This window comes from Poecile atricapillus, chromosome 5, assembly GCF_030490865.1.
Source record: "Poecile atricapillus isolate bPoeAtr1 chromosome 5, bPoeAtr1.hap1, whole genome shotgun sequence".
Taxonomy (NCBI): Eukaryota; Metazoa; Chordata; class Aves; order Passeriformes; family Paridae; genus Poecile; species Poecile atricapillus.
The window spans coordinates 9,299,410-9,321,430 of record NC_081253.1 but is presented as its reverse complement, the minus strand read 5'-3'; the positions used below and the strand labels follow the sequence as shown (position 1 = coordinate 9,321,430).

The following is a 22,021-nucleotide window of genomic DNA, read 5'->3' as shown; positions in this document are numbered from 1 at the left end:
ATGTAACAAATGGTTGTCATTTCTTTGGATGCACCCAGGAGTAGCTGCAATGCTGTAGCCTGTGCAGGGCCAGTCATCCCCATCACTGGTCCTATAAGTACATGGAAGTAGAATTATACCAGAGCCACTGCACACAAGTCTTTCCCTACGCAGCTTGAAAGAAATTATCCTAGAACTGGGTTTAGGGTGATGCACAGATGACACAAGGGTCAAGCTGCCAGGCTGATGCCATGTCGGTTCATTTGTCACATGCAGGAGACAGGACAACGAGAGCATCAGGATCAGCACGCTGTGCCACAACCCCCACCGCCCCATCGAAAACCTCATGGTCCCCAACTACAACAGCTCACGCTGCATCATGAGCCACCAGCCCAGCGAGGACGGGGTCATCTACGTCTGTGGCTGTGTGGATGAGCAGGAATGCAATGACAAACTCATCTTTGAAAACCACACCAATGGTGAGTGCTTTTGTTAATGTTATTTATGGGGGGAGCAGCACCCAGCACCAATGGCAAATCCCTTGAAGAGGCTCTTTTGCCATCTTCGACCTCCCTACATAAAAGCCAGTTAAAAATCTCTACCCCTTTACTAAGCCCAGCATTTTGTCTGTGGACAAAGCTTTCCTTGCAGCAATTCCTTCAGCCTTTGTCTGGAAACTTCAGGTGATAGAAAATCTACCACATCTCTCAGTGGGCCATGCCTTCAGCACTGGTTGAATCAACTGGGGAACCCAGGAACTGGTGTAACCCAGTGTGAGTCAAAAGCTCTGAAAGCTTTAAATAAATCGCTTTGGAGCGAAATCCTGCCCCAGAACACACCCACAGGAACTGCTGGCATCCCCCACGGCTGTAACCCAAAGAGGTGGAGATGCAGAGGGTTGGGCACACAGAAATGCCTCCTCTGCTTCTCTCCTGGAATTCCTGCAGCAGAGTTTCTCCCCAGAGCCACCTGGGTGCTGAGCACACACGTGAGCGTGGCTTGGCACACTGATGCACATGGCTGGAGATCCAATGGGAGCTGTTAAGCCACAGGAGGAAAAACTAATAGGCAGCTCATTTCTGTAACTCAGGAGGGTCATATACTTTGGAAATATTTCCACCCAAAGCCTTTGGGGGATTGTCTAAACCTCCCCAACTCCAAGCGGACCAGGTTTATCCAAGTGTCCATCAAGAATCCAACCTGTAACAAAAGCAAAATTAAATGCCTCCAATTTTCCATAATCACAGAAAAAGCAGATGCTGAAAAAGAGCCTAAGCAGAACCTGCAATCCAGTGGCATAGCTTCTCTTGCAGCATAAGGAAAGAAGAAAAACATCACATGAAATGCAAATTTTCTGAACAAACAAGCCACTTTAATGGAGGCCAAAGATGCTAAATTTGGTGGTTTTTTGCTGCTTTCCCAGCCAAACATAACAGGTACACACACTTCTAGGGAGAGATGGTCAAATCCCAAAGCCGATGCCGGGATATGTGATTTCACACAAAAATGACAACTGGCTCATTGGAAATGCCGCCCCCAGCAAAGGCTCCATAATCAGCCAGTGTGGAAAGCACTGGAATTTGGAGCAAGACAAGTGCAGGTCTTTAACAACTCTCTCCTCTTAGATAAGGGCCAGGGGCCAGCTTAGGCAAACCCCAGGCTCACAGACCCCATTCTTTACATCCATTTTTTTTCCTTTAAGGGATCATTTGCATTCTAAATATTAAATTATGATCACATTCAATGGTCTAGACAACTCCTGAGCAGAGAAACAAGCACTTCTCCAGCAGCTGAAGCAGGCAGATTTTTGTCCTATTTCTTGATTCCTTAAGCTCTGCTTTCAGGTCTGGGCTGCTGGGTGGCATTGCCCTTGCACTAGGGGACTCCATCAGAGTTCAGAGACTACACTAATGAACACACAGAGCCATCATTTCCTAAAGCTGTGCAGAAGCCCAGGTGAGACCCTGGGAAGATGCTGGGTAGGGTGGAGCATGGCATGTCCTTTCCACCCATGCTCCAGCTGAGCCCAGCCCTGGAGGTTCATATCCCCTCAGCAGGGATGGATAGACCCACGCAGCAATGCTTGACAAGGTGTAGGTTTACAGACCTGTGGTTATTGCCACAACAACCACCTTTGGTCTGCATGGAAGAGGTCTAAGCCCTGCTGCAATCCCTGTGTACCAAAGGACTTCCATCAGGAAGGGGCATCCTCATGAAGGAATTTCCTGAATTGCTTTAACTTCCCCTTTTCGGAACTTGTGCACTCAACTCCCTTAAAAATATCTTCTCTTTCTTCAGAGTTTCAAAGATGGGATCCAAAGCATCGGGTAAATCCATTAAAGCAGTAGGTGATATCCAAGCCAAATACTTTCCAAAATAAACATATTCCTGAGTTAGTTATTGATTTATATCAGTTTAGGTTGATCTTGTGGTTTAAACCTGATGCCTATTTTAGAAACGCTTTCACAGCCTTGCAGAAATTAGCTGCAGCACATTTTTTTGAAATTTGCCAAGGAAAATAGCTAAATGCTCTGTTTTTCCAGAACCTGAATTATGATCTGCACACACTGAGGTCAAGCAGCGAGAGTTTTGCTTATGGAATGATTCTTATCCCTCTTCCCCTGGGTTATTATACTTGGCAGAAAAACCTCTGAGTAAGATTTTACTTGAATATCTCTACTGAAGTCAGCATGTTTATTCCAGGAATCATGAACATCAAAGGATCAGACAATTATATGTTGTGTGAGGGTTATGGCTTTGTGTGCGTGTCCTCCCCCTGACAATCTGAAGGCCAACAGGGGTTTTAAAAGAAATAAAACAAATGCAGCCATGCCCTGGTGATTGTTGGGGCTGCTGTTGTAAGGGGCTGAGGAAGGAGATGCCAGCAGCAGCAGACAAGCACTGAAATAATGCTCTTGTGTGCTAATTAAGTGCAAAGCATCCCGGCACTCCCCTGGGCTGGGTGGTCCTGCACACTGCCCACCCCCAGCATCATTCCTGGCTCTCTGTGCACCACAGAGGTCCAGAAAATCTTCGGGCCCAAGCCCACTCAGAGATTTGCTGTGTTCGAGCCTTGCCTTGGATTTATCATTGTTATTTCCAGCCAAGCTCCCCTTGCCATGACTGTAAGCAGTGCATGGGACCCCCAAAACACCCTTTGCAGTCTCTTGTGCCACACTCTCCAAGCGATTCTGGCCTGTGTCTTCTGTTGATAAATGGAGCCAAATTTGAGACCAAAACCGATCATCCCCTTTGCTAAGTGCCTGCATCTGGGTTCTGTGTCGGGATGAGCCCTTGTGCGGCCCCGCGAAGGGCTGCGCTCCATTAACAGCTTTGCATATTTTCCTCCTCCGCCTGATGAAAACGAGCTGTGGCAGACCCGCAGCAGCAGCAGCACCTCGCCTTTGCTTTCCTCCCTCAGGCTACTCCATGCTGCAGAGCAAAGAGGTGATCCCCGTGGCTGCCATCAGCCTCCTGCCCCCGCTGCTGGTGGCGGTGATGATCACGGTGATATTTTACCTTTGCCGCACGCAGAAGCGACGCAAGAGAGCCAAGGTGTGGGGTGGGAAACAGGGCCAGCCCCCGGCGCTGCCGGAGCCGGGGAAGGCGACCGAGCGGGAGGAGAAGTTGTCCGTGCTGATGGATGAGAGCTCAGCCGGCACCAACCCCGGCTGCGCCAGCAGCCGCCCCGCTGAGCTGCTCCCCATCGAGCTGGACGAGATGGTGGGCAAAGGGCAGTTCGCGGAGGTGTGGAGGGCCAAGCTGAGCCACAGCCGCTCGGGGCAGTACGAGACCGTGGCCGTGAAGATCTTCCCCTGCGAGGAATACTCCTCCTGGAAGAACGAGAGCCAGATCTTCACCGACACCAGCCTCAGGCACGACAGCGTCCTGCAGTTCCTCACTGCCGAGGACCGGGGCACGGGGCCCCGCCGGGAGTACTGGCTCATCACCGCCTACCACAGCCGGGGCAACCTCAAGGACTACCTCTCCCGCCACGTGCTGAGCTGGATGGACCTGCAGAAGATGGCTGGGTCCCTGGTGAGCGGGGTGGCCCATCTTCACAGCGACTACACTGCCTGCGGCCGCCCGAAAATCCCCATCGCCCACCGCGACATCAAGAGCACAAACGTCCTGGTGAAGAACGAGCAGGAGTGTGTGCTCTGCGACTTCGGCATCGCCATACGCCTCGACCCCTCCCTGACAGTGGATGACTTTGCCAACAGCGGGCAGGCAAGTATGACCCACCAACCCTCTCTGGCAGAGCCTTTGCCAGCCACCCCCACGGCCTGTGGCCAAAGTTCCCGCCCACCCCTGCTAATGCCTCTCTCCTCTCTGTGGCCAGGTGGGCACCGCCAGGTACATGGCCCCAGAGGTCCTGGAGTCCAGAGTGAACCTGGAAGACCTGGAGTCTTTCAAGCAGATGGATGTCTACTCCATGGCCCTCGTTCTGTGGGAAATGGCCTCTAGATGTGAAGTGGTAGGAGGTAGGAGCATTGCTTCCGGGTTGCTGCGTGCCTTTTTGCTCCCTTACTCCCGCATCCCAGCCGATGGCACAAGACATGACTTGGGGTGGCCTAGATCTCTGCAGGGCTGCCAAGAGCTGGTGACAGATTCCCCTGCTCTGTGTGCCATGGCTTAAGGAGGGTGTCCCAGTGGTCAAGGAGCAGGACTGGACCCCATGGCAACATCTGGTCCAGCCCCTGCTCAAAACTGTTGAGCTGCCAAGACCCATGGAACCTGTGCTGATAATGCAAAGCAAACAAAGCAGGAAAAGCCAAAGTTGCCTCCCCCTCCTCAACCATTTTTTCCTTCAGACAACACAGAGAGCTCATGTTGCAATGGGGACTCACAAACCCCAACCTCTGACAGTATGACATACTCTGTCACTTCCCAGAGCCACATCCTGGCATTGACAATTGTGTGTAGAAAAACATTTCATTAACTGCCTTGGTGTTAGCCCCTGCCTGTCTTCTGCCTGCTCCCATTTAGCTTCCTTCTCTGTCCCACCTACTGACAATACAAGTCCATAGAACTGCTGGAACCCCCAACCCTTGGCCAGAAAGCTGCTCCGACTGTCCTACAAGCCCCATGGTCGGCAGTGGGAGGCCTCTGCCTGGCTCGGATGCCCCATGCATCCTTTGTTCCCAAGCCAGCATTCCTAGGCCATCTCTCCCCACTCATATCTCACACCTGCATTCACATCCGGGCAGAAACCAGCCTCTCACATCACCTCTCAGCTGGCAGAGGTGGCCTCTCACCTTTGCCAATAGCCAGCTTCTCCTTGGTCTTCCATGACATGGGGTTGCTCTTCCAGAAGGGCCATTCCTCTTCTAATCCATTCCCTACCAGTAGCAGAAATCTGGAAATTCTCTTGTCGCAGTCAGCCCTCCCATCCTTCACCAGCACAGTACTTTCTGCCTGCTCAAATTGTCTCACCCAAAGACAAACCAGGTCCTTTGTACTGCATCTTTTGGGTTCGGGGAGGAGGTCAGATGGTTCATTGGTGCTGTCTCTGAAAAGAACCTCTATGTGAAAACCCAGCACTACATTTCTCTGTTCAAATTCTCAATTGTTTCCAGATCTGCTTATTTTTTTGCAGACTGTTAAAAACAAAACCATTCTTATCCAGTGGGCCATACCAAAACAAAGAAGGGAATGCATTAGAAACATCCTGTAATGCTGCTGTTGCTTCCTTGCAGAGGTAAAGAATTATGAGCTGCCTTTTGGGTCGAAAGTCCAGGAGCAGCCTTGTGTGGACACCATGAGGGACATCGTGCTGCATGGCAGAGGCCGGCCCGAGATCCCAAGCAGCTGGCTGGTGCACCAGGTAAGCTGGGAGCAACTGGTTCAGAAAAGAGCAACACACATTGTCCTTCCTCACTAAACCAGCCTGAAAAATTAAATTTATAGTCAAAGGAAAAGTGGGCAGAGATCCATTGTGGATGACTGGGCCCACACAAGTCCCACTGGACTCATTTCCCTGTTGCACAAAAGGCACCAGCCATGGGCACAGCAGAACACATTGATCAATAGCCATGACCAGGAGGCTGTGAATGTGAGGTGATGAGTTTTAGACACCCTGAAGATAACAGCAAAATGGAGCACTTCAGTGCAGCTCTTGAAACAGTAAATCATTGGAGCTGGCCCCACTTCTCCCCTAAGCACCTTGCCTGGAAGGCTCAGGAAACACACAGCCATTCACAGCAGGGACAGAGGGGAAGGGAGGCACATCCAGCCTTCTGCCTGTTTGGCTGAGGCTTTCAAACTCAAAATTACCTTCAACATGAGAGAAATCTCCATTGCTTCAAGGAAGAGCAAGCCAGAAAGCATCTCCTTCATGTGGAACACTCAGGAAAAGTGAGTGAAGCTGAGAGCAGGGACTCTGCAAGGCTCAGGGCTTGCCAAGGGAAGTCTTTCACCAGCCTTCAGAGGGTCTGAAAGCAAAGTGTGTCAGCATAGAGGGCATAAGCCAGTGTTCTAGAACAGGAACAGTTCAGCAGTGACAAAATGTGCTCTGTTAAAACCACCCACAAGCACACCCAGAGCAACCAGCTACAAAAACAGAGCTCCCTTCTGGCCCTGACAGAGTCCTCTGCCCCAGGCCAGTGCTTTCTGCCACACACTAAGGACACAAGGGGTAACAGGCATGCTAATTGTGACTTCCACTTCTTGCCTGACTTTGGTACTTCTTGAATTGCACATGTCTTGTGGAAAAACACCATCTGCTGATCAACACTCCCATTCACCTGAAAATCAAGCTGGAACATTGAGCCTGCTGGCTTTCAGAGCCTTGCAGTGCTCAGTGCATCACTTCGCAATATCCACCTGTAAAATACACTGTCTCTGCTCCCACTCTGTCCTGCTGGCACATGGAGGCAGGCTTGGCAAAAAAAAAGAGAGAATTTCTCAAGCTTAGGAGGCCACATGTTCCCTTAAATGTCTCCTCTCAAAACCATGTTTGTCCAAAGACTCACAGCTGACCTGACTGCCCAAAACTGCAAAGAGCATCAAATGAACCCATGACTTCTGTGGGACCCTCTGGGAGTTTTATCAGTCAGTGTGTCCATTTCTGGAGCTCACCCAGCCTTTCTCATTGACAAAAGCAAGTACAGGAACTTAATCAGCAGTGCCACATATCTGAAGCCTTTGAGTATTCATCTCAGACATTCACCTCCCAGGGTCTCTGATAAACTTTGAAACCACAGAAAAAATACACAGAGGCTTGGGTTGTCAAAAATCACACTTTGATAGAGTGTGAGCTTAACTGTGCTGCTCCCAGGGCTGAAGAGAGTCTGACTGCAGTCACCTCCCAGAAATAATGTTGCTGTAGTTGGGTTGGTGTAGCAGGCAAACAGAGCAAGGCTTGTAAGGTGGGAACTTTCATTGAACCATCTGATGGTCACTGGTGAAGAGGAACAGAAAAGCCATGTCATGTTGCTGGAAGTTTTTCTCTGACTAATCTCTGCTGGTCTAATAAACACCTCCTTACAAGCCTGGCTATACAGCATTTTCTGGGCATTTTGCAACCGTTCTCCCCAGGATGAGGAATTGGGCAGCACCATCTGCTGGGAAGCAGCAGAAAGCCACCGGCTTGTGCCACTCCAGGGGTCCAGGCTGGCTTCTCGTGGGAGGAAGTGTTGGGTGACACTGAGAAAGGGTGACACCTGAATGGGAGGCACCCACAAATGTTCCCACTAATGAAAACAAGTTTGCTGCAGAGCTCCAAATGCTATTTCCACATTTTGAATGTCAGGATCGCTCTCAGTCAAGTGAAGACCATGGGTTGATTTTCAGCAAGTGTCAGCACTAATTTCCCTGACAGGACTGACTCACCCAATAGCAGCTTCAGGGCAACTGCTTGCAAGGCCCCACAACAAAGTCAGCTGAAGAAATTCATCCCCAGTTTCCTAGATAACTTACAGACCCCTTAAGTCCATGCTTTTACCTTGTTTCACACCCCAGCACATTAAAAAAGGAGGAAAAAAGGGTTTTTTAGGCCAGGTAAATTGCTGAATCTAGTTCACAAAGCAGCTGAACAGACTGATGTACTGGCACAACTGCTGCATGACAGGAAGGAGCAGTGGAAGTTTAAGTCAATATTGCCACTAAAAATACACTTGTACAACTCAGCACCCTCTGGAATCTTAGAAAAACGGATATCTAATATAAAAGCCAAAGTAAGTTCATTTTGTAAGCCAAACAAGATGTTTCAGTTGTACCATTCAAAAGAGCATCATCACTACAAGGCAAACCACAAATAAATGTTATGATTTCAGGGAAAATAAGTACAGAAAATCTTGGGTGTCCTGTTTGAGAACAGGATGACTTTAAAAGCTTCACCTAAGCTAGCTCATTTTTGCATGTAATCAATTACCCTCAAATCCTTTCAACTAAGCTAATAAATGAGTGACGTCAGAGGTGCTGAAACACACCATCTGTCAGTTTTGCTGTACAATCCTGTTCTCTCCAATCTGTGTCTATTATGGAAGATTTAGCACAATGAACCTTAGCAGTGAGCAGTGAGTTCTGAGCAAGGTGCAGAAGGGCAGATGGAACTGAACCTATTATCTCTGTAAGACTTGGATTTTCCTCCTGTGTGGGTCCATATGAAACTTCAGAGTTCTCTACATTGCAAATTAAGAAATACATAAAACCCACTGAAAAACATGAAGCTTTATTTAGAATAATGATTTTTCCACTGTGCTCCAACTTCAGTTGACAATGATGCCAAGAGCAATAGCACATCATGGAATTACATGGGCGAGGGAAGGTTCAACATAGCTCCTGGTGCTAGCTGTGTTACTAGCTAAAGAGTGGGAAAAGCACCAGCTGAATACTACCATTTATTTTGTTCCTAAGCCCAAAATATTGTGACTCTTTTCAGAGCCCTACACAATTGGACAAAAAAAATAGCTTTCTGGGAGATGTAAGCATTGTGCCTAGGAGGAACTCCACGTACTCTGGAGTAAACTGGGAAGCACCTCAGCCCATCTCAACCAAAACACTTATGTGATAAGAGAACAAGGTTCAGCTGCACACTGCAATGAGTGTTTGACACGGCACACTCTTTCAGAATGCCACTAAAACAAAGAGAGATTTAAGAAATTATTTCTAAACCTTCCTTTGAAAACCACCTCCCTCCCCCCCATCCCCTCCCTCCAGGTCTAACAGGCAGGGCTCAGCTCAAACCCAGAGGCCTGGGCTCAGCCAGCAGCCTACAGGTCACTGTCCACACCTCTCCTGTCCCTCCTGATTTCAGGATGTTCTGATCCAAATGGGCAAGGCTGAGACAGGAAATAAATAGGGACTGAAAGGAAACAGGCTCTAAGTCTCACAGCTAACACAAGCCAGTTTCCAGGGAGCATGGGGAATGTTTGGGAACAGATGCTGTGAGAGCTGAGGCTGCTGCTCTAACACAAGCAGTGCCAGTGGAAGCATCAGCACTTCCACAATTTACCAAGGCTGACTCCTCTTGTGCTTAAGCTTGGCCAAAAACAGCTTTTATGCAGGAGGCTGTCAGAAGTGTGGTAAACCACTGAGACTGTGTTAGATCCTCTTCTTCCTGCCTTCTGATCCTAATTTCAGCCCTTCTGACTGCAGGGAATGCGCTTCCTGTGCGACACCATCACAGAGTGCTGGGACCACGACCCTGAGGCTCGGCTCACTGCCCACTGCGTGGCTGAGCGCTTCAACCTGATGGCACAGATGGACTGCGATGACATCCTCAACAACAACATGGACAATGAGGCCAGCAAAACAGCTTCTCCAGGTGGGGAGCACCAGGACAGTGATGGGAGCAGAAACATTCAGTGACGCAGCAGGCAAAAGTCCTCATCACAAGGAATGAGAGGACAAGGGAGAAGCATTTAGCTCATGGAGGAAAAAAAACCTCACTGTTTTTCAAAATGGAAGTAAGATCTAGTACATAAATTATTTATAAGATCTGTTTCCTCCCACAGATACAGTGAACTGTGGAATCAATATTTTGGTTAAAGTGAAACATTATTATATGAACTGACTTTGTACTTTCTTAAAATGTATGATTCAAAGCATTCCTTTTATTATTTTTTAAAATAATAATGTTTAATCTTTTATTAATAAGCACTTGAATTCCATGTCTATCTTTTTTAAGTTTTTCCATATTGTCATCATGAGTTTATTTCTAACTTATTCTACAGTGATTAAAATAATTTTCCTCTTTTTAATATCCTACACACACACACAAAAATCTGTTGTAGCGGGGAAAAAAGACATCATTAGATGTACCACACCCTTTGTGGAAGAAATGCTGACATCCAAGAAAATCACTCATGCAATATTGTGCAAAGATCCACAACAATCTGGTTTGTAAAAGCCTGATGCGATGCAACTCCAACATACCTTTCCTCACTGGGGAATTCCTGGGTTAATTGATAGTTCAGGTGGGTGTATGAAGCTTCTCTGAGAGAAAGAAGAAGTCACCAGTGTGGATGTGGCTGCTTCACCCTAAAAACTCTCCATGCAGGATATCTAGACAATTCTTTCCCCCATCAGACCAGTTTCCAGCCACCTCTAGCCAGATCTGTGCCACAGTAACAGCGTTAACACAAGGTGTTGGCCAATTCTTCTGGAAACTCTCACACCCTTCGGCTCGGTTACCCCACCTGGGGAAACATGATCAGACTGAACTGAAACCTTTATTCCCATGATCACCAGATCAACCCAGGCTGCCTCTGTTCTGGAAAGCAATTAAGGAAAGGTAAGTCACACCTCACTCTGAACCCTGGTACTGTGCAAACCCCTCCACCCTTAGGAGCAAAAACCTCAGGTGCTCCTAAGCCCTGCAAGCCCATATCTGACACACAGGTGACCTGACCTTCACAGAGGTATTTTTTTGGGATAGCATCTGAGAGGAATACTACACAGCTGCATGGATCAGCCCAGAAAGAGGGGAAGGGAACAAACCATGCAACAGCCACAAGTTTTCAACAGCTGAGGCTCCTCAATGTGGAGCAGGGAAGCAGACTTGCAGGGCTGGTTTGGTTCTTTTAAGTGCTCAGCTATGACAGCACTAACCCATAGAAAAATCTTTTCTTCTCTAGCTCTTGTTTCCACCTCCCTGGACTGTTTTTACAGCGGCTAAATTAAAAGGTTATTGTCTCCAAACACTTCAAAGAAGGACAGAAGGGGAATGAATTAGGTCGCACCAAATCTAAATAGCAAAAAATGTGCTTAGCTACCACTTATGCCATCTGCAACTGTGACTGCACCTGTCATTCTCACTAATCTTCACCTGGCTGCTACCTCCTGACACCTCACAATTTTTCAAGTTAACCTTTTCTCTTGAAGCACACCCTCCCCAGTTCCCCAAATACACCTTTTCCAACCCACCTGACTTCAGCCTCATTTCTTTAACATATTAACCATTGCTCTTGCACAAGAGAAACAGAGCATGGGGCAGCTTTTCTGTCATGGAGATAAAAAACTACGGGAACACTGGTACCAAACTCCCCTCCAGGCTGTCCAATCTTTCCTAAGTATTTTGTGCAAAATTTTCATACCAAGTTTTGCACCAAGTTGTTTGGACACACCAATGAATATGTTCACTTGTTCTTCCAAGCTCAAAAGGATTTAAAAGTCACTCTGACCTGTTCTTCCCACAGGTGACAGGGACAGAGGGGCACCAGCCTGTGCAAACTAGACATTGAAGGCTGCACCTCTGATTCTGATGGCTGAAATCCAAATTCTCCTGGGGAGACAGACTTCATCCTAGGCTTGACAGTTCATACTATAAATATGCTGAAAAACTTTATCTTTTCCCCTACCCATGCCTAAAATCTTGAACAACCCAATTTGCACAGTGAATTTTTTCCCCACAAAACACAAATCCATCAGGATTACACACCTGAATGTCTGTGTTAAACAGCACTGACTTGTCACACTGTTTTCTGTGAGCAGCAGCAGGCTCCACAACACCTCTAAAGACAGCCACTTATTTAAGATCCAAGATCTGTTTATGATTCAGGGAGCCTAAAACCACTGAGATCAATGAAAATTCTGCTCTTAACTTCAGTGAGGCCCAGTCAAGCCAAGAAGACAGACGGTAACATAAGCCAATGTCCTATTTTGCCATGTTCCCTGTTGGAACACACTGTGGCTCTAGCAAGTATCTACACAGGAAGCAGCACTGAGCCCTTCCCTTTGCTCCAGAAGGTACCGGATGGAAACAACACCAGTTACGCAAGAGAATCAAATCTGGTCAGAGTTAAAAATATATCCATTACTCTGCAGGGTGTTTGCCACCCCTTGAAGAATCACAATTACAATTTAAGCTGGATATTTAGTGGCTAGATTTTTTCTTCTAAATGGTTTTCAACTATGTCCTTTGTTTCTAGAGGCAGAAATTTTCATCATAACTAAATCCATATCAGGAACCATTCCAGTTCTGGTGATCACTTGAGCAAAGGAATGCTTCACACTCTTTTTTTCCTAGAAACATCCCCATGTATTGTGTCAAAGTATTTCTTCAGGATTAGGTCTGGTTTTACACAACAATAAATGTTTCATTTAGTAACAGCTTTCTTAGTGTGAAACCACAAGCATACCAGATGAAGGAGGAAGAGAAATAACTTGACTAATAGTATTATATAAAGAACACAAATGGGTTTATGGCCAACATGGAAGCTTGCCAGTCTCATTTACAGCCATCACCTTGACAAATCCCAAACCAAAATTTTAAGCCGAGTTTAGTGACTGAGTTTTAAGTCTGTATTTTAATTAGCTTAAGCTTGATCCCTGGAGTGTGCTCAGCTGAAAAAGGTTTGGTTTTGCTCTGATCACTGCCGTATTAAAAGCTGGGCCTTGCACCACAGCCCCTGGTGTTCGTTTAAAGCAGATGTGCCATGTGACACGGATAAAACAACTATGAAATGTATACAGTGTTAATCTCCTTCTCTACCAGCCCCATTTTGGTGCAGGTGCTGATGAACCACAGATGAATTTCACACGTTGCCACCACGATTCCTATCCCAAATCCTGGAATTGGCCAAGGAGACACATGTGCCACAGACCCAAAAACATGGAGGAACTAATCCCACTATTTTAATTTTTATTTTTATTCCTGGTTAAACATGAAAATGCCCAATGGATATCCAAAACTATCACAACAGGATGGTTGTATAGAATATCACAAGACAAGTAGGGCCTAAAACATTCTTCTGCTGGAGAATAGCTACCACTCAAGCACATAGTGCCAAAATATCCCACTTTTGGGACCAAGGAAAGCCCAGACAGATCTCCAGCATGTAAGAAAACAACCACCTACTCTTTCCTGGTCACCTGATCTCTAGGAAAGCAGACAGAACAAATGAATCATTTTGTAGCTTTATTATTCCCCCCCCACTTCTCATAAACGGACTATGACTTGCATTGAGATCTCAGTGCATTTCACAGCAAAAAAAAAATGTACAAGAGGATCAAAACAGTTGTGCATAAACCCAACTTTTTTTTTTTTTTTTTTTTGCATGATTTAAAGTTTGTGTTGAAAGTTAACATGGTTATTTAAACCTTCTGATGCATTCTTACACTTGCATCTTCTCTATGGAAAACATCTTACCAGATCACACAGTTGTGAGTTCTCATGATGCTGGATCAGGTGCAGCCATTGCTATGGCTGGGAAGTGGCAGATAATGTTATATACACTGATTGGAAGACTACATCAGAAGAAAAAACAGATTAAGGCACCACTGTTGGAAAAATTAAGGTAGCTTGTAGTTACAACAATAACGAAAGCCATAGTAAGTACTATTCTTAATTGCCAGCAATTCTTAGACTTCAATAAAATAGTTATAAAAAGGAGAAAAAAAAAATAAGTATGTTTGTACCTGAATACAGTTTCCTGATATCTGATTGTGTTTCAAATCAATACCCAGTCCTCAGCATAATCGATGTTTGTTTGGGTTTCTTTATGGTAAGATGAAAAACCAGGACCTACAGTCCATGTATTCAAGGTCACATTTCACTGCTTTGTTCTGAACAACACCACAGGAGGAAAACAAAACAACCCAAAGGACAGTTTGTAACACTGATACTTCATCTCTGAAACGATTAGATGGGCAGAGAAATTTAAATACAAAACTGTACGTTTTCTGTTCATTTTGAAAGCCTTAGTCCTCAGGAAGAGAAGTTGGAGGAGAAAAAACAGGCCAGATCTCATTATATTATAACTTGAGAAAAACCAGTCACTCAAAGAGATTTAATAAAATTAGAGTTGAAAAGTGTTCAAATTACTTTTCCAATTCAAGTCAATTATTTCAAGTATATTAAAACGTTTCAGAGGAAAAATTTCTCCATGGTTACACTTCTAATTGCTTTTATAAATCCATAAAAAAGAAAAGTAGTCTCTACGTACATCCCATATTCCTCCAATGCATGCAGGCGCTCTCTCTGAAGGAAAGGTCGTCATGATCCAGTTGTTTCTTAATACTGATTTCAGGCACATCTTCCAAACACCCTTCCAGTTTTTGCCAAGAAGGTTAATTACTGGGCATAAAAGCAGCAATTTTCTGTTGCTGTTGTCTACTTGTGTACTGCGGAGGTTTCAGTGATTAAAGAGCTTGACACAGATTCCAAAAGAGTTCTTATGTCACTCTAAAATCCAACAGGTTCCTTCTTCTCTCAGGCAGCTTTTGCAATCAGATCTACTTAGAAGAAATCTTACACAATGCAGATAAAATCTCTTGGATCATACAAAAAAACAAGTTGGTTGAATGTACCCGGCAGGTTTGACTCTACAACTTGGATTTTTACCTTCTTTTTTGTTTTAAAATAGCTTTAAAGTGCCCTAGTATAGTTATTTCTTTATTTCTCTTATTTCTTTATGCTCATTTAAACTTGCACAATTACATAAAAAGGGGACACTCAGTGTGATTACTGTGTTCTGAGAGACAGAGGAAAAGGAGAGGAAAATCAGAAAACTCATCTTAAAGCGGCTTTTTTCTAGTTACTGTCCGTTTGCTGAGTTTGTGCGGCAGAGACTGTTTTCCAGAGGGGTTTATGGTAAACCCAGCCATCTCCCTGCAATTTAAAGAGAAAGTATGGTTATCACAAAGACACTGCCTTGGGAGAACTGCCTTCACACAACTGTTAGACTGATGGCTGTGAACAGCAGAGGGACAGAGCTACTGTCTGTAACTCCCACAGACTGAGGCACAGAGATCAGCACTGCAGGCTGCTGACACTACTTCAGAACACGTGCGGGCTCCTGCCGAGCCACCATGATCTCTGGGAGTGGACTGCACTTGTAATTAACCCAGTCAAAAAGCCACTCTTCTCAACTGTGTGATCCAAATTACTTTCAGAAGCCAAATAAGCAGCCAGCAGAGAGGCAGCTACCCAGGATTATCAGCTCTACCTCAGCACAACTGCTTACCTGGAAATGCAGTGCTCAGGATCGTGTGTGAATGTTTTCTGAGTACATCTGTATCCTGGACTAGCAACAGAATTTCATATTTTGCAAACCTAACAATACAACTATATAACTTTGAGCTAATCATACTAACACAGCATTAGAGAACAAAAACCTTCATGGGAGCTAGTCCTGAACTTGACAAAACAAACATGGAATATGTCCAAGAGAAAGAAACTCTTTAGCCTATGTTTTAAACCCTTACTAGATCACAATTATGGAGAGAAGAGGGGGAATTACACTACTGCAGTGTAACAGATAAAACTTTCACTATAAGGAGAATCTAAACTACTACAGCATTAATTTTACTCAAGAACTCTCCTGTTGCAAAGGGCTCAGCAAAGGTCTCTAGACAAGCAAGGTCTCACCACATGGACCACAAGAAAAGCCTATTTCAAAGTTACCATATCACCATCCCCCAATCCTCCTGGGCAGGCTGCACTTCACCTTGTTGAAAGTATTACTACATTATTACTACTACTATTATTACTGAAGTACAGGTTAAGACACTGAACAATTAAGTTCTATCCAAAATGTAATGCAGAAGAACAAAAAAAGTGGTAAGTTGAGAATGAACTCAATTTCTTCTTCCTAACAATAGTACGTTGGGTACATAAACACACAACCTCAGCAAAACTAGTACTACAGATTATTTTCTTTGGGCACATGTGTATATGCAAAACTATTTTCCATGTGCCATTAAGGAAGTGCTTGGTAAAAGAAACAGGACCAGAAAACTGAAAAACATTTTGATGCAAAATCCAAGCATTCACAAAGTGGAGAATGAAGTCATACCTTTACATGCTTACGAATTCTTATGTTACCTTACTCCTATAAATCCCACAAAGCTAAACTGCAAGATCTAAGGCCAAATACTCTATTCTGGTAAGACACAGACCCATATGTGCCCCTGCTTGCATAACAGGCCTGCTTTTACCTTTAGCAATAGCAGATAACTGCTTGGAAACTTACATCTTTAAGGAAGTATTTAGTACACCAAGGTGTTTCTGTCTCAGCACGAAGTCTCTCTTCATTCCTCTGCCGTTCTTCCAGAGCTCGCTTGTGCTCTGTAGCCTTATCGATGTCTCCATCCCGCAGAGACTCTGTCACATGCTGCCACAGCCTCCTACAAAATTAACTGGTAACTTTACTGCTCCAAAGGCTTCCCAGCCAGCCACCTCAAACTGCAGGATCGCTGTGGAACAGGAGCACTCTCTCCATGTACACGTGACAAACCAGCCCAGGCCAGAGCATGGTAGTGCAGGTGAGGGCTCATGGCCAAGTCTGAGAGCTACTCCAGCAACTGGGAGCAGGTAGGAAGGGCTCTGAGGTTCTGGCACTGCTAATCTAATGTCTGCTTGCAAACCCTTTAAAGCTGCTATTGGAAGTGTTATTCAACAAACAGCTTCTTGTGAGGATATCAGGGGCTGCCTTGCTGTGTAGCTGATGCGTAAAAACAAAACTAATAGGGAGTCTGTTCTCTGGTAAGCATTTTGTGAACTCAAAAAATCCCCTCTGTTCATAAATAGGACGCAAAATAAACAGCCATGTGCCTGCACTAGGGCTTTGCACTTTTTTTTTTTGCTTGATTTTTATTTTTAGAAAACATTAAAAAAATAGGGTCACTGCTGCTAAGCACTATCCAAAAATACTATCTGTAACTGCAGGTTTTCCTAAGGCACTCACCAGACTGCTTAGGACAAAAAGGGTCAGACAAGAGCAAACACATACTGTACCTAGATTCAAAGGGGCCTTGCTTCTCCAGGGGCCGGACTCGTTTTCTTGTCACAAAGAGCTTTGTCAAGTCCACATATTTGGTCTCCCCGTTGCTGTAGGTGAACTCAAGCACACTGTTCCACTCCCCCTGCACTTTGCACACCACTGTGTTTGTCATGTTCTGCTTCACTTCACCTGTGACTCTAGGAAAGAAATTCATTTTTAAAAAGCTGTGGCTGAAGAAACCTGAGGACTGTTCCTTGCATAATCACTCAATCCTGAATGAGTTTGCAAACTTGTCACACTGCCTTGAAAAAGGTTAGTTATTTGAATTGCATTTGTGTGGAGAAGCTAAAAGAGCAAAGTGACTTTCACTCTCTGCTCTAGTTCTCTTCATGTTACCCAGGAAACTCCATTTTTGGCTTCAGCTTGTTTCAAGCCTCTTAAGGAAATTGAAAATGAAAAAGAAACTAACACAGGCTGATTCACATCAAACAAGCAGTTGATAGTATCCACCTGAAGTATCACATCAGACACATAGTTCAGATTAATAAAAACTAAACTTTCTAGCAAGAATATATCTCACTATCAACTGGCACTTCATCTTGTGTCTTTACATTTCAACCTTCTCCTTATGTAGGTGGTCTCATTTTCCTGTTGCTCACATAAGCAGCAGATAACACAAAGGCAGAAAGCAAGGTAGGAAACTAGGAATCAGGAGAACTGCTTTTGTTCCCTGTCTCTTCTACAGAAACCTCAGCCAATAACAAGATAAGGAAAATGTCTTTCTAACATGCAGTATTTAATTCAAAGTGTTTCATAATGCTCAAGTATCACCATAATTACACACACTGATGCGTATTTTTCTTCTCAACTTCAAGACCTGCACAAAGACCTCCTGACATCCACTTCATCCTGACCTAGTTTTTGAATATTGCTTGGCAAGCAAATTGCCCGTCTCAAATAGAACTTTTCTCCTAGAAACAAAGAAATAAGAGGGTCTGGACACTATGCAAACGAGACTTGAGACACTCTCACTTGTAAGGTGCTGCAGGATTCACAAGGGATACTGTCTCTAGCTCCAATTAAACTGCAGTTACCTGTACACAGCCTCCCTAAAACTCACCACTTTCCAGCCCTCCTGCATTTCATCAGTGCTCACACAAAGCACAGGCTACATCTCCTTCCACACTTCCACTGTGTGCAGCTCAGAACAGCAAACTTGCACACCACCAACTTGCTCTGATGTCCTTTGAACAACTGCATCCTGCAGGGTGGAAAGCAGCACTTCTGTGCTCCCACCTGGCGTGGTGCCACACTCAGAGGAAAAGGGAGCACAGGACACAAGTTCCACTTCCCTTCTTCCACACACTCTGGTCACTTCCCACTGTGACTGCACCTACCGGTCTTCCCCAGTCCTAGCATCAAAATAGATAAATTTATCTCTCAAGCAATGAAACAAGTATCACAGGTGAGACCTTCCAGCACAGAGCTACTGGATGCCAGCCAAAGCAGACTTGCAGGGAATTTCCAGGGCAAGGGGAAAAGCTCACAGCCAGCTTACAGCGGGAGGCAGCTGCCAGGACTTCTGTCACACCATGGTCCAGCAGCTCAAACCTGAATTAACCTCATGAGTAATACCTTAAAAAACCCAGGCTGATAACTATATGCTGCTCACACAGTTTACCATTACAAAAACTTAAAGATTTGTTGAAAAAAACATGAGCAATAAAAGCACATTTACTTTTTCTTTTTTAACAATTACTGAAAACAACAGACAGAGCAGCTGACAAGCAAGCAGCCTTAAGTTTGTGCTTCTTCTTATCCTGCGACTTCCACACCTCACCCAAGCTATTACACATGGTGGAGTCCCTGTCCTCCTCCAAGATGATCTCTGAACAGCCTGGATCCACAGGATGCCAGAGATAAGCCTAGTCAGACTCTGCAGTTACTTCTTCACAACTTTAACAGCTTGATTTTTTCCAAGCATTGTGTGGTAACAAGACAATACTGCAATCCAGTATTTTAATATCAATATCAAAATTACTGCCTCTGGTCAGCAGGAAGTAAATATAAAGTTGTATCACTCATTACTGAGGTGCAGTATGAACTGCTCCATTAAACTCTCATTATCTGTATTTCTCCAGGTTGCATTGCTCTGACACACAACCACTGCCAGCACTGCAGACCAAAGTATCTGCCTGAACCTGCACTAGTGATAAAAAACTGCTGGCTCTTATTTGTAATCTTGGCATGACTGATACATGTCTAGCTGTCCATTATCATTATCCTCTATTTCATCCATCTAAAGAGGTACAGGACCAAGGAGCCAACTGAGTTCCAGCTGAGGTCTAACAACAAGGGTCACTCTACAAAAAAATCCATACCATTGCCATAGCAACTCCTGTGCGCTCTGAGTAACCATGACAACACTGCTGCTTCCCATCAAGAGATTCTTTTGGCAATGTCCAATCATCACCACGTCAAATTTTCAATAGTTACAGTACCTTGAACAGATCTCTCTTTAAAAAGCCCTACATCTGTGACTAACTTCAGAGAGGCAAACAACAAAGCAGTTTCCAAATTAAATCACTGAAGTAAAACTACATCCTCTAACTTATCTCTTATGACACAAGAATAGCTATTGCAAAGTGGAAGATACATCCTGGAAAAAAACCCAAATGATGTGTCACTTTCAAATTGCACCAAGTGAAACAGAACTACATGCAAGCTTCAGTTCTCCAAAAGTGAGATCAATCTTATTTCAAACAAACAAAATGTTCTCACCGATGCAATTTGCCACCGTAGAAGGGCTTGGTGTGAAAGTTAATACTTGCAGAATACCCAGTTTTTGCACAGTTAATGTTGACTTTTCCTCCCAGCTCTACCCAAGGAACAGTTAAAATTGAGCGGGCGTATGCACAGGGCAGAGAGAAGGTGTATTCTTCTCCGTGTTCCAAGAGATGTAAGATACCTGTGTGAAGAAATACAAGAATCTGTAAATCAGTACCATTTCAGAAAAGGCCAAACAAATTGTTGAAATAGTCAATACTACATCTGGCTACTTTTCCTCATAGCCCTTCACACAAAAAAAGAAAATTAAAAAATTCACACAATTATTAGATTAGTGTCAATTATTAGATAATAGATACAAACATTTTCCTGGAAGTACTAACTTGAGTAATGTGCATTTAAATCTCTTCTGGGAAAACATATTTATCTCAATAATACTGTTCCATAAAGTACAATCCCATGCTATGCATATACTTTTCAGAAGCACATATAAGGGCTGGTCACTCTCTTACTGATGGCTCTGGAGCACGGGAAGACAAGACTTACACTGACAAAAGGAAATAATGAATGAAATCCCTGAGCTGCAGATCCTGAGGAGGGCTAATACTCCTGCTTTCCCTTTCTATAATACACCTTGCCCAATCTGAAGGCAGGTAGCAGAGACAATTCTTACAGCATCTTTCTGCCAAGATAAACCCAACTCCTTCCTGACACCAACTTTTGCAGTAAATGTCAAGAATGTCATTAAATACTAGAATTTTTCTTTGGGTTTTAAGATTAGTGGGTTTGATTACTATAAATAATCCAAAAGCACAAGATATCCCTCTTGCCCTTACAAGAAAACGGCACAACATCTAATTGCTGCCTGCTCCAGCCTCTGGGGCACAGTACCCCTGGGTGTCTGACATCAGCAAAAACAACACAGGAAATTCTGAGAAAAGTTATGGTTTGAGAAGGATCCTTCAAGAGATCAACTTCAGAAATTACACTTGTACAGCCAAAGATGTGCCTCTCATATACCCTGGCATTCCCTTGGTCATTCCCTTGTCCAGAGTGTAGTATATAGTTTGTAGCAAGTGCCTGGAATCCCCAAGTACTGGATATAATACATAGGGGACACAGAGGCTGTCTCATCTTGTGCAGTAAATACTAATAACTAAGGGAAAATTACAATTTGAAGGCAGTTACCCTTCTCTGTCCCTAAAGGTTCCAATTTTTCTAGTAAAAGAAAATCAAAATGTGCATAGGAAGATTAAGTGCCATACAGAGAAATGCAACAACAGTTCTATTTAATAAATGTCTGATGTAAATTAATTCATAAATATCTGTTTACATCACAGTAACCGATCTTTGGCTTAAAAGTCACTATTTTATTTCCGAATAGAATCCTGATTTTTGTCAAAGCATAAACCTTTCTATTTTTCCCTCCCATTTAAAAATTTGCTGTTTACAGCAGTGACAACTGGTATCTTTTGAATATAAAATCAAATTTGCTATTAAATTCCTAATATTTTAACAAACTTCTAAAATGAACAAAGGACAGAATTTACACCTACCCTCACCAACCATTGTCACTCCTATTGACATTCCTAGGAATTTACTTTTTGTCCAGACGTGGGCATTGACACACATGTTCCTCTCTACACATTCAGCATAAAACCCTGAGACGGGAGGATGGTGGGACACTTGCTCAGCTACGAATTTCACCGTGTAATAGTCCGGCTCCGCTTGCCCTTCTGGATCTTTAGGCAGAGTTACTTGCTCCGAGGGGGAGTGAGCAGAGGAGTTGGTGCCAGCATCGGTGGCCACGTTGCTCTTGGGCATCCTCCAGGAGCAGTGGAAGGTCTCCCCAATGATGGGGTTGTAGGGCTTCTTGGCAATGGCTCCCTTGCGGCCCTCGTGGAAGGAGGTGAGGTAATACTCCACAAAGCGGATCATCCTCTCCTCGGGGCTGCTGCCGTTCGTGATGGCGATGAAGAGATCGGGGTGGGACATGAAGTCCGCGTACATCTCCAGCAACGACCGCTTCTCTAGAATGAAAGTGGGAAGAACCACCTGAAAATGAAAGAAAAGTCATAAGGCTCAAG

At 44.6% G+C, this 22,021-nt stretch overlaps 2 protein-coding genes across 3 annotated transcripts in view; one reads left to right on the top strand and one right to left on the bottom strand.

The window, feature by feature from the left end:
- LOC131579520 (TGF-beta receptor type-2-like) overlaps positions 1-13,187 on the top strand; it is a 33,134-nt gene extending 19,947 nt beyond the window's left edge. The window contains exons 3-7 of the mRNA XM_058839577.1: positions 256-458; positions 3,401-4,209; positions 4,322-4,463; positions 5,679-5,806; positions 9,580-13,187. Coding sequence (XP_058695560.1) covers positions 256-458; positions 3,401-4,209; positions 4,322-4,463; positions 5,679-5,806; positions 9,580-9,792 — 1,495 coding nt within the window. The 3' untranslated portion in view covers positions 9,793-13,187. The remainder of the gene's footprint in view (positions 1-255; positions 459-3,400; positions 4,210-4,321; positions 4,464-5,678; positions 5,807-9,579) is intronic.
- A 142-nt stretch (positions 13,188-13,329) lies between these two features.
- Positions 13,330-22,021, bottom strand: part of OSBPL11 (oxysterol binding protein like 11) — a 38,708-nt gene continuing 30,016 nt past the window's right edge. For both annotated transcript variants that reach the window (XM_058839575.1, XM_058839576.1), the window contains 5 exons: positions 21,491-21,989; positions 19,929-20,115; positions 17,162-17,344; positions 16,398-16,551; positions 13,330-15,034 (listed from right to left, as the gene is read on the bottom strand). In XM_058839575.1, coding sequence (XP_058695558.1) covers positions 14,957-15,034; positions 16,398-16,551; positions 17,162-17,344; positions 19,929-20,115; positions 21,491-21,989 — 1,101 coding nt within the window. In that variant the 3' untranslated portion in view covers positions 13,330-14,956. The remainder of the gene's footprint in view (positions 15,035-16,397; positions 16,552-17,161; positions 17,345-19,928; positions 20,116-21,490; positions 21,990-22,021) is intronic.